Here is a 14,915-nt window from a genome sequence, read left to right as displayed (position 1 = left end):
CTCTCTCCCTCTCTCTCCCTCTCTCTCTCTCCCTCTCCTCGTCTTTAATTTTAATAAAGCCTTTGACCACACTATTGGAAGGGATTTCCATGGAGCATTATTGACAATTGTATTATAAAAGAGCCTAAAGCCCCAGTGTACTCTTTTTCTAGGCATATTGAAGCTATCAGCAATGGTCTAACCAGGTAATAGCTATTGGCACAACATGATGCGGCACCTTGAACATCTCAGAGGAACAGCACCAGAATAAGGAATAAAGTGTGTTCATTGCCAAAGTGACAAGAGGCTAGGGATCTAACCTCACAGGCTTTCCATTTAATTTTTAAAGGCTGTTTTATGCCCTGTGATCCTTAAGAAAAAGTATAATTAAATGATAAAAAAATAAAAATGCTTTATAATCAATCATGTTCTTTTTCCTCAGAAAGGGCAGGAGTGATATGGAATTACAGAATTATTCCTTGAAATATTTATAACTTTCTCATCATTAGTTCTTTAAAATGCCTCAAGCAAATACATTATCTTTCTTTCTATTACTATTTTATTAATATAGTGTGAAATTAATAAGCACTTATGGAATTTTGTTTAGTTTTCTCTCTTTACTATCTTACTAAGATACTTAATTTTGATTGATTTCATGTTATTGGTCATTCTGACATGCCAGGCAAGGGCATGATTAAGCAAATTGGTGCTTCTCGCACTTGCCTGGGTCTATTTATTTATTTCTAAGATATGTGTGGTTATCATAGATTTAAGCTTCTATAACATAGATTCATTACAGTGGTAAATGTCATTCCAATAAAATTCTCATCATGAGAACATCAGCCTTTATAAATTATGTATTTTCCCCTGAAAAGGAAGAGACGATAGACGGTTCATGGAAGCTGCTTTAGTGTAACAGCTTTGGGAGCAACGATGGCTGTTTTTCTTGGAACAATGTTTTGCACTGTCCCTTTGAAAGTTCAGCAATACATCTGTTTTAAAGTTATAAGGATACCACATTTGTCGAACCTGTCATCATTTTCTACCTGTATGAAGAGACTTTTATTATTTCTGCCTTCAAGAAATTGACCAATTTAGCCAAACTGACAAGCACTATAATACGTTGAGTTCTGTGGGATGATAAGCTATATTTATACAGAGAAAGGGCTGTTTCTGTAGCTCACGTGAACCTAAATCACCGTCTCTAAAATGAGAGAAATTTGCTTCCTTTTTATAAAGAGAAGTCAGAGAGAATAGGTATATCATATAGTGACTTTCCGTCCCAATCTACAACTCGAGCCAGCAAAAAGAGTTGAGAGATTTAATGGATTTGTCTTAGGATCAAAAATAAAAGGTACTAGCTTTTGTTGATAGTATGCCTGAATTCATGTCATATTCTCATGAAGAAAGGCTCCTTTCTTGCAAAAAGAGCATGGAGGAAGATGTTGATTCTCTGCCTCCCACCCGAGATGCTCAGTTTTGTATTTCGATCCAGACTAACCTCCTTATTTTAAAAAGGCTTTTAACCAACTAAGCCCAATTAGTGTCTATCCCTAGAAGAAAACAGTGACAAAGGGAGAATTTTAATAAGCTCTTCCTTTCTCCTTTTGTTGTTTGTTGACTCATTTTTTGTTGGGTTTTCATGGAAATTTGTGTTAATGGGTAAAAAAGAAAGAAAGAGAAAAAGCATAGATTGCAACACACAGACATCCCTTTCATTTAGGGTTCAGTTTGTTATCCTGTTTTGTGGATTGTTATCTTCTTGGTATTCTTCTCCCCAGTTTCGCCTCTCATTAAAACATGAATCAGACAGTAGGAGAGATTAGGAGGTAAAAATCAAATATGCCCATTTTTGTGCTTACAAAGAGTAGCATGGGGAATATGAAGGTTATGACTGTCCAGCAAAACTGAAGAGACTCTGAGCCTTTGTCTGTGTGTCTTTGTCACCTATGACAATATGTCGATTGGATTCAGACATATTTTAGTACCTTCTTAGTCTAGTACTCTAGATCTTTCAGTAAGGTCCTATTTTGGGAGGATTGGGGAAAATTGTTTGGATCCTCAGCATTTTGTAACCATGGTCCCTTTAAATAATATAATGGTCTTTCTAGTGATAAAATTTTATGCTGTTTTCCTTTGGCATTAGTGATCATCAGTCAACAACTGTGTAAGGGACCAGCATCCCATTATATAACATATGCACATATCTGATATAGACCAAGCCTCAGGGATGTGTGTTGCATTGTCAAATATAGCATGAGCTACTGGCTTACAAGCTGTGTCACACATAACAGAAGGGCACCGCTTTTAATATGAGTAGTGAATGGGGTGCCATCAGTGACATGTGGTGCGAATGCTTATATTTTGAACTGTACAATATGTCCTAACTCCTCATCAGAAACACCCTGAATTTAAGTAAAAGATCCAGCAGAGATTCAGCAAAGGAAATCCCTGTCTTTGCTAATTTCTCCTGTCAGCCAGGGATGTTAGGGCAGTATGTGTATACGGAGACAAGAGAAACCAGATTCTTCCAATTCGGATGATCCTGCACTTCCTTCTATAGACTCAGGGTAACCATTTCTGCTCAGGAGCACTGGCTGAACATCTTTGATGCAGTGAGAGGAAATTGATAATGCTGGTCCATAATGTCTTGAAAGGAAGGTGCACGGACTGCCTCCAAAAGATTCTCTTGCAAGCACTATGTTTAAAAAATGTACTGTTATATTTTTATTCACAGTGTGGGAGTGAGTAGACAGCTGGTAGGGGGAGGACGCCCACCGGTTTCCTTCAGTGAGTGGTGTGCGATTGTGAGCAGAGTCTGGGTGTAGGTTTCACACAGTGAAACCTACTAACGGTGAAACACAATGTGGGCCTCTTTCTCACCAGCTGCCTGCCCGCTCGCTCCTACCCTGCAAGTAAAAATAAAATAAACCCAACTGGAGCCCAGTGTTTCCAATAGAAATAAATGTAATATGTCTGTGACCTTTTTTTTTTGCTGCTCGATGGTAAGATTCAGGGTAAACAACCCTTGCCCATCTAAAGGTTTGGTTCCTTTAAGGAAGACTACCCTGGGAATATTTCAGAGCAAATGGGCATTTTAAATGGCTGGAAATGGGCAATTTAAAAGTAAAAGGGTTCCAGGGGTGGGGAACTTGAGACCTCGAGGTCACATGTGGCCCTCTGGGTCCTCAAGTGTAGCCCTTTGACTGAATCCAAACTTATTCTGTGTAGTCTGAATTCAGTCAAAAGGCCACACTTGAGGACCTAGAGGGCTGTGTGTTATGGATTAGACTATTCCAAAAGCTGCTAAATGCTGTAATTCTCAGAATTTTACCGGACTGACAGCCTTAACTTGATGGTATTCTTGAATCCCTGCAGTGGCCTCAGACAGATGTTTAGACTGTCCTATGTATGTTTAGAACAGTGCAGGATTATGTATTTGTATGGAACTCTCAAATAAGCACTTTGGTCTATCTGTTGGATCCCTGTTGCATCTCTTCCAGGCCTCTTAAAGCTCCTAGTTTTACTTGGCTCGTTACCATTACAAAAGATAAAACATCTTGAATTAAACCTATAGCCATGTTCATTTCCCCCTACTTATCAACTGAACCTCCCCCCACACACACACACACCGAACTCATTCATTTGCAAGATTCTTGGTGAAAACAGAAAACCTTCATGTCTGCCTCTGAGTGATGCCAAACCTCTGGAAGAAAACCGAATAATTCCATCAAAAACTGGGTGTGTGTGTTAAAGGGGATTTTTATCTGTTGAAGTTTCTATGTTAACACACACATATACACACACTGTAAGGCATTCAGTATGCCTGCTTGTAAAATGGAATTAGATTTGAGTATATATATATATATATATTTTAATATGTCAGAAAGGAGTTATCAATCACATTTATTGAAATGAGAGAGAAAGCAAAGGAAAAGTACAAAATGGAAGAAGAAAAGGCAGACTGAAATTGAGGAAAGAAGAATAGATGTAGGAAAAGAAGGAGAGAACTAGATCCTCATTTGGTTCTGAGATATGTCAGTAGATACTAAAGTGCATATCTGCAGTGTGGGGCATCAGGGTGCTTTGCCATGCCCTCAGTAATTCCCTAACAGATGAAAACAGCCTTCTGTACACTGGGATACAGCTTGTCTCCTTTTACTTTCAAACTTCAAAATTTAATTTTGAGATAGAGCTTTATTTTACCATGGAATTCTGAAAGTGCTAGATAACTGTAACAGAATGAGTTGGGCTTTAGAAATGGAATCTGGAGGAGGTGGTCAGTGAACGAGCTGGCTCTGCCTGAAAGTCCTTTTGACATTCTCATTATGTCTGATCACCTTGCTTGAGAGATTAAGGCCGTCTAATTCCATGGTACTGAAACCTACATTGGCAACTGCGATTTATTTCATTATTCTAAGCCTTTCACTACTTCCCCAAACCAATTTCAGGTTTGGGATGTAATTGTGTTTTAGGGAAATGATATCTAGAGGGTGCAAACCAAAACTAAATAATCCAGTAGCCATAGCAGCCCATTAAAGGGAAATTTGATAGCCTGAGAAATACCTCTCCATAGACACTAGGAAGACTCTCTATGCTCAGTTTGGAGATGTCAATAAACAGGGCTTTTTTGACTAGATTCTGTAGCTATCACTCAAAGATTTGACCACATATAGATACTGCCCAAATGGAAATTAAGTGTTCTAATTTCTGTCAGAGGACTTTACAGTTTTCTAAGCAGTTTTTTCCTTTCCCTAGCTAAGGTCTTTTGGCTTATAGAATGCTACTTCAAGGTATTTTTTGTTCCCTTATTGGGGAGAGAAAAAATAAATACTTACTAATTGAAAAAAAAAAAGAAAATTGTGTCCTCAACAGTTTCATCCTTCCTAAGAAAGCATCTACTTTTGTAGATTCACACCATCCATGTATAGTGAAGGTGAACTGTTTTTTTCTTTTGTATGGAAATCATGGTTGTAATATTTTGGTTTTTCCCCAATTTCAGCACTATTTAACCTCATACCTGTGGGGTTACGAGTGGTGGCCATCCAAGGAGTTCAAACAAAATTATACCTGGCAATGAACAGCGAGGGATACCTGTACCCATCGGTAAGTTAGTATGTGTATGTGCATGTGCACTGTGTTCATATCTATGGTAATGATGAGAGAATCAGAGGTGGAGGGACCTTCAAGAAAATCTCATTCAATTCCTTTATTTTGCAATTGAAACCAAGTCCAGGAGAGGATAAATTCATTTGCCTCAGGTCCCATAGGTAACAGATGGTTGAGGCAGAATTCAAACCCAGGTACTTTGGGCCCAAATCCAGTGCTTTTGCAATTATTCTGTGTTTGGTCAAATAAGATTAAAAGAAATCCATTGACTGCTTTTGCTCTGATGTTTCCCATTGTAACCAGCAGCTGGCTGACCTCTTAGAGGAATGCTACATTAGGCAAAGCGTTGGACTAGCTGAGCCCTAAAAATTCGTGTTTGACACAACATTAAAAGTACTCATTGGTACTACAGGGAAAATTGGCCTTGATAGAAATTGAACCTTTGTATACATAAATTGAGCTTCATAGGAAAATCATCTACACATCAACATTAATCATTTACAGCTAACACTGCTTCTCCTAAATTGATGAGATAGCATCCTTACATTCGGCATCACTTTGGTCCTTAATGTACCAAACACTTGGGAGAGTCACAGTTTCACTGGTCTCTCAATTTATAGACCTGAGAAGCTGAGCCAGTTTCTTTTTATTCCTTAAAAGAGAATGGGATTCTCCTTCCCCTCTGATTACCTCCAGGGCACATTATTCTGATGCTTTATTTGCTGTTGGGGTTCAAGTTGAATGGCATGGGCATCATCTTTTTAGTATTTGATACTCTTTCTTCCCATCAAATGAGACTCAACCACCAGAGAGACCAGTTTTGCCTCCTTCTCAGTGTACTTAGTGGTGTGGAAGGGAGGGAATAGGGGATTTTTTTTTATTTACAAATGCCTGGAACAAAAATTTACTCTGACATTCATAATCCTGGACCCAGCTGAAGTTTTTTTGGTCTGTTTTGACAAGGAATTATAGGCATTACACTTATCAGCAAAACCCCCCAAAAAAAACTTTAACCAAAAAAACCAAATAATCCCTAGGTTGATGTCATTATTTTGATCATAAATCATGGTGTGTGCAACATAGAGCTATAGATTATATATAGAAAACTAATAGAACAATGCTAGCACATGGTAGCCATTATGCAAATGCTAGCAATTACTATTATTGTTGTTATTTTTGTTGTTGTTGTTATTATTATTATTATTATTGACAAGCTAGCCTCTAAGGAGGGCTTTCACTATGATGTTAGGTGTCTCTGAAATTACATAGGAATTAAGTCCTTCAATAAAGCTCATATCTTTTTGCTTAAATCTTTTTTCTCTGTTATGATCTATGACAGATTTCTTATTTGCCAATCAAATATATGGTGACTTCAGTGTCCTAAATTTTTTACCTCACTTGAGTTCACTGAGATAGAGAAGCTGTAGGAACCCAGAATTCATGAAAATGGCCCAATTTCTTGAAAAGAAAAAAAAATTCCGGGAGCCATGCTTTTATATTTTCCCCTGAACCTTAGCAGAAAATAGCCATTGATATGGCTTTATAATCCCCATGAATCTGTTTTGCTAAGCAAGGGTAAGGATCTGTAGTAAACTTCCAAAATATGTCCCTTTGTTATGAAAGGTTTGGTCAGTCCTAAAAATCAGGGGGGGGGGGATGGTCTGTTCTGTGGTATCTGTGTATTTCCTTAAGGCCAATTAGCCTTTTAATAACTGGTTTTAGTTCTGCTCACTTTGATGGACAGGATGCCTAACCGGACGTGAAAATAGGTACGTTTTTTGATAATGCAGTAAGTTCTTCCTGAAGCATATTCAGGATCCATGTGCAAATGAAATGCTCTGGACTTGGTTCTGAGAAACAAACCTTAGCAGATGTAGAAGCATACTTTGGGAAAAGGTAGATGACGGGCTAATGTTGACAAGGAAGCTCCAGCACAGTAAAGTCCAATAGCTTGTTGGGGTGGGTGGAAGGAGAAGATAAGCAAAGAAATCTACCTAGCATCTCCTCAATTTGGAAGAAAGTGACTCTCATTGAAATTTGGGCAAACCATTGAGGGGGGGAAATGGAGAGAGATATCACAGAAAAAGCTAGAGACTATTTAGTCTTTAGCACAGTGTCTGACACATAGTAGGCTCTTAATAAATACTTATTTCCCCTTCTTTCCTACCTCTCCCTGTCTCCTCATTTAAGAACATTTCTTGGGTAGTTCTAGTTATTCATAAAGAACTTAAGATCTAGATTACAGAAAGCTTCAGTCGGTTTAGGGATCTGAGTTCTAGAATGGGTTAGAAAGCTAAGCTAGAAATGTTTGGGGCAGGTGCTCAGTCTGTGAAATGATTTGGAGGACAGCCAAGCCCTCCATCCTTTGTTGCCCCATCATGCACAACAACACTGGCCTAGAGAGACCATAGGTTTGAGCCAGTTCCTGTGCGCTAATCTGGATAAGAGAGAGTGGGGGCCGAAGCCTTCAGATAGGGGGAAAAGTTGGGCAATAGTTCCCTTTCCATAAAAGTACAGTTTCTTAATGAGCACTACCTTCAGGGTTTGTGGAGACTAGTTATCAGGGAGGTGTCCCAGAACATAGAATTTGGGAGAAACTGGAACATTTTCACAAGGGAAGTTGGGCAACCTTTTTGTAGGTTTTTAAGAATAAGGTAGATAACCAATAATGTACATTCATTCCTCAAAGATAGTGGGAGGGTTCAAATGAGTTAGATCACTCAGTCACTCTGTAAGCATTTATTAAAGACCTCCTATTTGAGAGACACTGTGCTAGGCAATGAGGATACAGAAATAGAAATGAACCATCCTCTGCTCTCAAGGTGCTCTCATTTTACATATAGCATATGTACACCTATAATTAAATATAAAATATATACAAAGTCAATTTCCTTTTAACCCTGTGACTGAATTAAAACTCAATAACCCTTTGGTTTGAGTTGAGGCTAGAGATTAAAAATCCCTCTGTGGGCTCTTTAGATCCAGTGATTAGGAATCATTTATAATGCACAACTTATTATTAAAAAGATTAGTACTAACGCAAATTCAGTTGGAGTTACTCCCTTCTTTGTTCAATATCCTATGTGGTTTTAGTTACATACCTTATTCTTTAATTCCTCTTAGAAATTATTCCAAATTTTTTGGTTTAGAGAACAGAAACAATGTAGTGAAAGTGCATTAGACTTGGTGTTGAGCATCCTGAGTTTGAATTCTGCCTCTGACACTTAGTAGGAAGTCATTACTCTCTAATTGCCAATTTCCTTATTCCTAGAATGGGGCTGATAATGATAGCATTAGCACTTAACTCACAGGGACATTGTATTTTGTTAAATGAATTCATAAGCTCTTTATGACTAAAATAAGCAAAGCATCTTCTAATTAAAACCCTCCAAATTTGATCTGTTGACCAAAGTTTAGATTACCAAAGCACTTGTGCCCTTATTTTAAGCACAAATTGGTTAAGATACTGTCAATATTGATTTTGTTTATAGTTGATAGATTTGGGGTGGTTAGGTTATGCAGTGAATAGAGTACCGTCCCTGGAGTCAGGAGGACCCAAGTTCAAATCTCGCTTCAGCCACTTAACACTTACTAGCCACGTGACCTTGGGCAAGTCACTTAACCCCAATTGGCCTGCCTTCCCCCTCCAAAAAAAGGCAAAAAAAGTTTATAGATTTGCAGATCTGACCAATAATACAAATGTGGTCAGTCTGTCAACCTATGACATCTGAGTTGATCTTCTCCATAAGACTGGATGATTGTCACTGGAAGACACTTTTAGTCATCTGCTGGTGTCTGTCTTTGAATTCAGAGATTGAGATGAAACCAACTTCTAATGAATAAAGCAATTAAATAACCTGCTTTTCTATGTAAGGGGTATTCTTCAGTATACTGTTGGAAAGAAGTTTTCCTAGCAGCAGAAATTAGCCCATGATATAAAAGAATGATGTCACAAGTGTTCAGTCACTGATCCATCTCCCACATAGAATTATGACTCTCAAGAGCAGAGGTGAAGGAGAATGTCCATTTTGGAGAACTGGAAGATCTGAATCGTTCTTTATCCAAATGGTCAAAGATATATTTTAGGGGTTGTATAGCATTTGTATGTTTCTGTTTTCTGAGTGCTAGGGTACAGAGGGTTATAATAGGCATTTAGGGGTAGGATGAAAAATTTGTAGAACATTCTAAAAAAATAGATGTAAACAGCTGTGGTTATGCTCAGACTTCCCTAGTGCTTTACAGTTAATATTATATCATTTGATCCTCACATAAATCTCACGAAATGATAATATTCCTAGCTATGGCACTTGACATTTTTCAGAGGGGTTTCATGGTCATTATCCTATTTGAATATCAGCCCCATTTTATTAGTTATGAAAACAGGTTTTGAGAGGTAAAGGGACTCGTTCATTGTCCCAAGTGGTAGAGCAGGGCCTCAAACTCACTTCTTTCAACTCCAAGTCTGTTGTTCTTGCCACTACTCCCCACAGTAAGAACTAGTGTTTCTAAGTGCTAAAGAAGTCTAGACAGATAGCCAGTGTAATCCCAGAGGGATGAAAATATGGGCTTTTCCTGCTAGCAGTTCTCAGGACACAGAATGAACTAACATTTTCTTGCACGTGTGCTAAATTGAGCTATCAATAGAAACTTATTAACAATGGAGGTGCTTGGTTGTGGTATCTCAGTAGGAGAAGGATGGTTGTCCACTAGCTGATGGTCTCAGAACCAAGTCCAGTAACTGATATTTAATATTGATGATTTATTTCAGGAATGGTCTGCAAAAGTTTTCTATTATACTATCCACAGCCAGCTTGTTTTCCTACTTGAAACCAAAGTCACTTTAGTACCAAGGACAGAGATTCTCTTAGTAATGCTTAGCTCTTTATAGGGGCTCTGCAGTTGAAAAGTAACCTAATTTATTTTCAATTTTATGTTTGTCCCTTGATTGCCCCCCTTTAGCCAATTAACAGCAACAGAAATAGCTGTATTAGTTGTGGTTTGTTTTGTGGGGTTTTTTTTTGCTTTGATCTCAGGATTGTTGCATTTCCCCTAACTTTTTCTTGTTGTTATGGGGGAGCAGATTTGGTGTAGGTTCAAGTGATAGTGAGAAACCATCTAAGGCTCAAGAAATCATAATTAGTCATCATTCCTTAGTTTATTTGCTTTCATCCATAATTATTACTTGAGACTTTCTAGCACATAAAAAGGGCTCAGTTTGATTCAGAATCTTTCATCTTAGTTTTGGCATTTCATCATCAGTATATCTTGAACAGTTCAGTGGTTGTACACAAGCCCATAAGAGCTTCTTGAATGTTTCTATAGTGTTTTACAGCTTAGCAATTACTCTCTTTACATTACTTTGTTTGATCCTCTGTGTAATAATAAAAATAATAATAGCTTGATTTTACGTAGCTCTGAAACGTATTTATAGCATTTACCCTCTGTTGTTTATCTCCAGTTTTTCCTGTATCAGCTTGTTTGTTTATAATTGTTTGCATCTTGTCTCCATCAATAGACTGTGAGCTCCTCAAGGACAGGCTTTCTTTTGTCTTTCTTTGTATCACTAGCACTTAGCACAGTGCCTGGCACATAGTAGGTACTTAATAAATGACTGTTGGCTGACCTTTGATGTTTCATTATCAGTGTATCTTGACCAGTTCACAGATTGTACAAAAGTCCATCAGTGTCTTAGAATGTTTCTATAGCATTTTACAACTTAAAAATCGGTCTCTGTGTATTACCTTGTTTGATCCTCACTACAACTCTGAAATAATAAAGATAACAGCTCAGATTTGCATACCTCTGAAAATAAACATGCTTACAGCAGTTATCTTACTGTTAGAACCTTTCCCTCTGTTGATTATCTCCCATTTATCCTGTTGTCACCCGTTTGAGACTGTGAGCTCTTTAAGGGCAAGGTGTCTTTTGCCTTTCTTTGAATCCTTAGCATTTAGTACAGTACCTGAAGCACAGTAGGTGCTTAATAACTGACTGATTCAGGACTGCCTGCATAATAAATATTCACTTTTAGGAAAAAAACAAGATAATTTCCATTTGAGTAATAAGCTACTTATTAATTTTATGTTCCAAAGGAAGGGAAGTATAAAACTACAGGCAAAACCCAAAGTCTTTCTGTTTGCCTTTGGATTTTACCATCCTAATTATATTTGGACTTGTGTTTCCTGAATGGAGGAAATTTGCTATAGTGGAAAGATTATGAACCTGTAATGTACAAATCTGAGATTAATAGTGCAAGTAGTATTATGTCCATTGAATGGGTATGAAAACTGGAGGTTAGGAAAATTATTTTTTTCCTTTTTTTTTGAGGGGACAGGGCAATTGGAGTTAAGTGACCTACCCAAGATCACATGGCTAGTAAGTGTTAAGTGTCTGAGGCCAGATTTGAAATTGGGTCCTCCTGACTCCAGGGCTGGTACTCTATTCACTGCGTCACCTAGCTGCAGTGAATTGAAATAGCAAATTAATTTGATGTTGCCCAATGGCATATTGCAAATCAGTGGCAGAGCTAGAATGGAAATGAACCTAGGTGAATCAGCCTATCAATAAATTCACCAAATAGTTCATGAAAACTTAGATAAGGCATATCACCTCTACAAAGGGGTAAAATGAGGTAGAATAACTTACATGTGAAGCATAGTGTCAGCAGAGAAAGCAGAATCCCATCCTCTGGTTGTTTGACTATCCTGGCTATTAATCAATTGTTAGTGAAGAAAAGATGAAGTCACATTTTCCAAGTGCATTGAAAAATTGTTTTCGTTAAAATAGTGTTTAATATATTTGAATTTGACAGCAGATGGAGTTTGTGTAAAAATGTTGATAATTTGCCTAAGTTATCCTATCAACTGGAATTTACCAGTTACCTGATTTATTTAGTTCTTGGATTTCCTTATAGAGCAATTTAAAGTCTGATTTTCAGTGGTGAGATTTTACACTTTCATTTTGTTTTATAAATAGGAGAAAAGGTAGTATGAACCTTTGTGAGCCCTAATTTATGCTCCATAAAATAAGAGAATTGGATGGTGTCTAGTCACCTTCCAGTTGTAAACAGTTATATACAGTAAGTAGTCAGTATGATAGCTGCTCATCCATTGCCTCAACTTAGGTTATATCCTCCCTTACAATAAGAAAAGTAAGAGTGCCTTATGCATCCTCATCCTCATTGCTGAGTTATTCCACAGCAATACAGTGATTCAAGACAACTCTGAAGGGCTTATGATGAAAAATTCTATCCATTCCCAAAGAAAGAATTGATAGTGTTTGAATATGGATTGAAGCATACTTTTTAAAACTTTCTTTATTTTTCTTGAGGTTTTTTGTCTATGTTTTCTTTCACAACATGACTTTATGGATATGTTTTGTATCACTATATATGTATAACCTATATCAAATTGCTTGCCTTTTCAGTGGGGGGGGGGAGGGAAGAAGGGAGAGAATTTGGAACTCACAGTTTGAAAAATGAATGTTAAAATTGTTTTTACATGTAAGTAGGAAAAATGAAATACTGAATAAAAGCTAAAAAGAGAAAAGTTCATTTCATATGTTTTGCGTGACTGTACATGTATAATCTATATCAAATTGCTTACCTTCTCAGGGAGGGTATGGGGGAGGAAGATGGGTAGAGAATTTGAAACTCAAATTTTTTTTAAAAAGAATGTTAAAAATTTTTTTACGTGTAACTGAAAAAAATAAAATATTAATAATGTAAAAATAGAAAAAAGATAAATAGTTAAAGAAAGAAAAGTTCATTTCAGATGATCTACTAAGCCATGTAATTTTTTGCAAGCTCAGCATCCCACCTTGATTTTCTTTGCACTTAAAAAATTTTCATGTCCTAACATGAACACCGGTTTCCTTCAGAATTCAATATCTTATTGATCGAATGATAATGTAATCACCTTACTTTAATTTACTATGAGCCTGTGAAAGTCCAAATCCTCATGGTCATTTTATAGTCTCAGAACTGCTTTTCAAAAGACCCTCTAGAAATAAGGGCTTATTTAAGACAATAATATTATCTGAAAAGTTACTTGAAGTAATTCCAAGTGTTCTATTCCCTTACAATGATTTTTTAAATGCATTTCTGAAGGATTAAAAAAAAAAACTAGAATGGTAATTTCAGTGGTGAAACTTCCATTGAGGAACTTCTTCCACCAGTGCAATTTGGCACCTACTGTGCAATTTAAAGTCTTGAGAGTAGCTCAGGGGATACCACTTTAAAAATATAACTTACAAAAAGTGGAATTTTTAGAGGGGTGTGGCAGAGAGAAAACTAGGAAATCAAGCTATTTGGCAGTCCTCAATCAGTCAGTTATTAAGTACCTACTGTGTGCCAGAATATCAAATTCAGATAGGGACTACGCTACCCTAAGGGAAATAAATTTAATATGTTCAAAGGATTTTTGGCTTTTTGGGCGTGATACAGACTTATTACTGTTAACATAGAAATGATTAGAATTTTTGTAGGATGAAATTCTGAAAACACAAAAAGAAACAGCTCCAATGAGAGGAAAGGGGAGTTGTCTAAAAAGACCAGTGTGGACACACAGGGTACTCTCTGACAAACTGAGATTTTTTAAAGCCTATACTGTCAAGAACAAGTAGCAATAAATAAATCAAACCTGTGATAGCATGATTCTGTAAGCATAGTGTAAGAAATTCTGAAGCCTAGAGTAAGCTGAGGTTGTTTAGGAATGGAAGGGATAAGCCAAAATAAGAATATTTTGTTAAAATTATATTGAAGATGTTACTGTGATGTAAAAGATACACAAGAAAAAAAAAAGCTAAGTTCACTTTGTACTTTCTTCATAAATACTTCTCTAGTCACAAATTTTCTTGCATGTTTGGTACATTCCTTGATGGTGATGGAATTTTCATTCATTGTGACAAGGAAGTCAAGTTTAGCATTATTTGAGTCTGAAAATCTTCGCCTTTGGTTATATCCATCCATCCATCCATCTGAAAATGCTTTTTCTTATAGTCCCAGTTGGAAAGTTCACCAAGATAGATAATTATCTGGGGGGAAAGTCCAGGTCCTCATTGAAAGAGTGAGTGGCTCTGGTAATTTCTCAGAAATCAAAGAAATACTAATTATTGTATCTCAATACATTAAGATTGGCTTTGTACCAGACTTCAGAGGCCAAGATGAAAAAGGATTCAAGTGACAGGTCATAGGGCATGTTTTTAAGAGTGTCTCATGGCTTTGACTCAGGAGCTTAATTGAAGTTGCAAAGGAAAGTAAGTCTTTTGGAGCTAGAAAAAATAGATTCACTGGTATGAGCAGTAGGGGGAATTGGTTCAAGTGAAACCAGATTAAAAAGGTTTTCATAATTTAAAGAAAAATGAAACCAATCTTATGTTTAGTTCTGTGTTGCAACTGTAGTATTAGCTAATTAGAAATTCCTAAAAGAATATAAAATGTTAAATATAGATCCTCATCAACTTTGAATATCTCTGGAGGATGCTATTACAGCTTATCTGGTATTGGCTAATGGCCTTATGGAAAAGAACAAAGGAGACTCCTTTAGTCATGTATTATTCAAAAGCATCTTATTGAAACTATTACTTTTTGTTTCTGGCTTCTGATATGCATAATTTTGGCCAAGATATGGCTAGAGTCTTTCTTGCGTGCTAAAATCTTTTTAATTTATTTTATTTTTTCCAATTACATGTAAAAGCAATTTTTAACATTTTTTTTTCATTTTTGAGTTCCCCTCTTCTTGAGAAGGTAAGTAATTTTATATAGATTTTACATGTGTGCAGTCATGCAAAACAATTTCCATTTAGCCATGTTGTGAAAGAAAATACAG

At 36.8% G+C, this 14,915-nt stretch overlaps 1 protein-coding gene across 5 annotated transcripts in view; it reads left to right on the top strand.

Annotated features, from left to right (window-relative positions):
* FGF13 (fibroblast growth factor 13) overlaps positions 1 to 14,915 on the top strand; it is a 520,706-nt gene that overhangs the window by 418,330 nt on the left and 87,461 nt on the right. For all 5 annotated transcript variants that reach the window (XM_069074163.1, XM_069074160.1, XM_069074159.1 and 2 more), the window contains one exon: positions 4,982 to 5,085. In XM_069074163.1, the coding sequence (XP_068930264.1) occupies positions 4,982 to 5,085 (104 nt within the window). The remainder of the gene's footprint in view (positions 1 to 4,981; positions 5,086 to 14,915) is intronic.

The sequence above is a fragment of the Petaurus breviceps genome, unplaced genomic scaffold (genome assembly GCF_028583685.1).
Source record: "Petaurus breviceps papuanus isolate PSGF00001 unplaced genomic scaffold, PetGlider_PUasm1.0 90881, whole genome shotgun sequence".
In the NCBI taxonomy this organism is placed as follows: Eukaryota; Metazoa; Chordata; class Mammalia; order Diprotodontia; family Petauridae; genus Petaurus; species Petaurus breviceps.
This window is presented reverse-complemented; position numbering and strand designations above follow the sequence as displayed.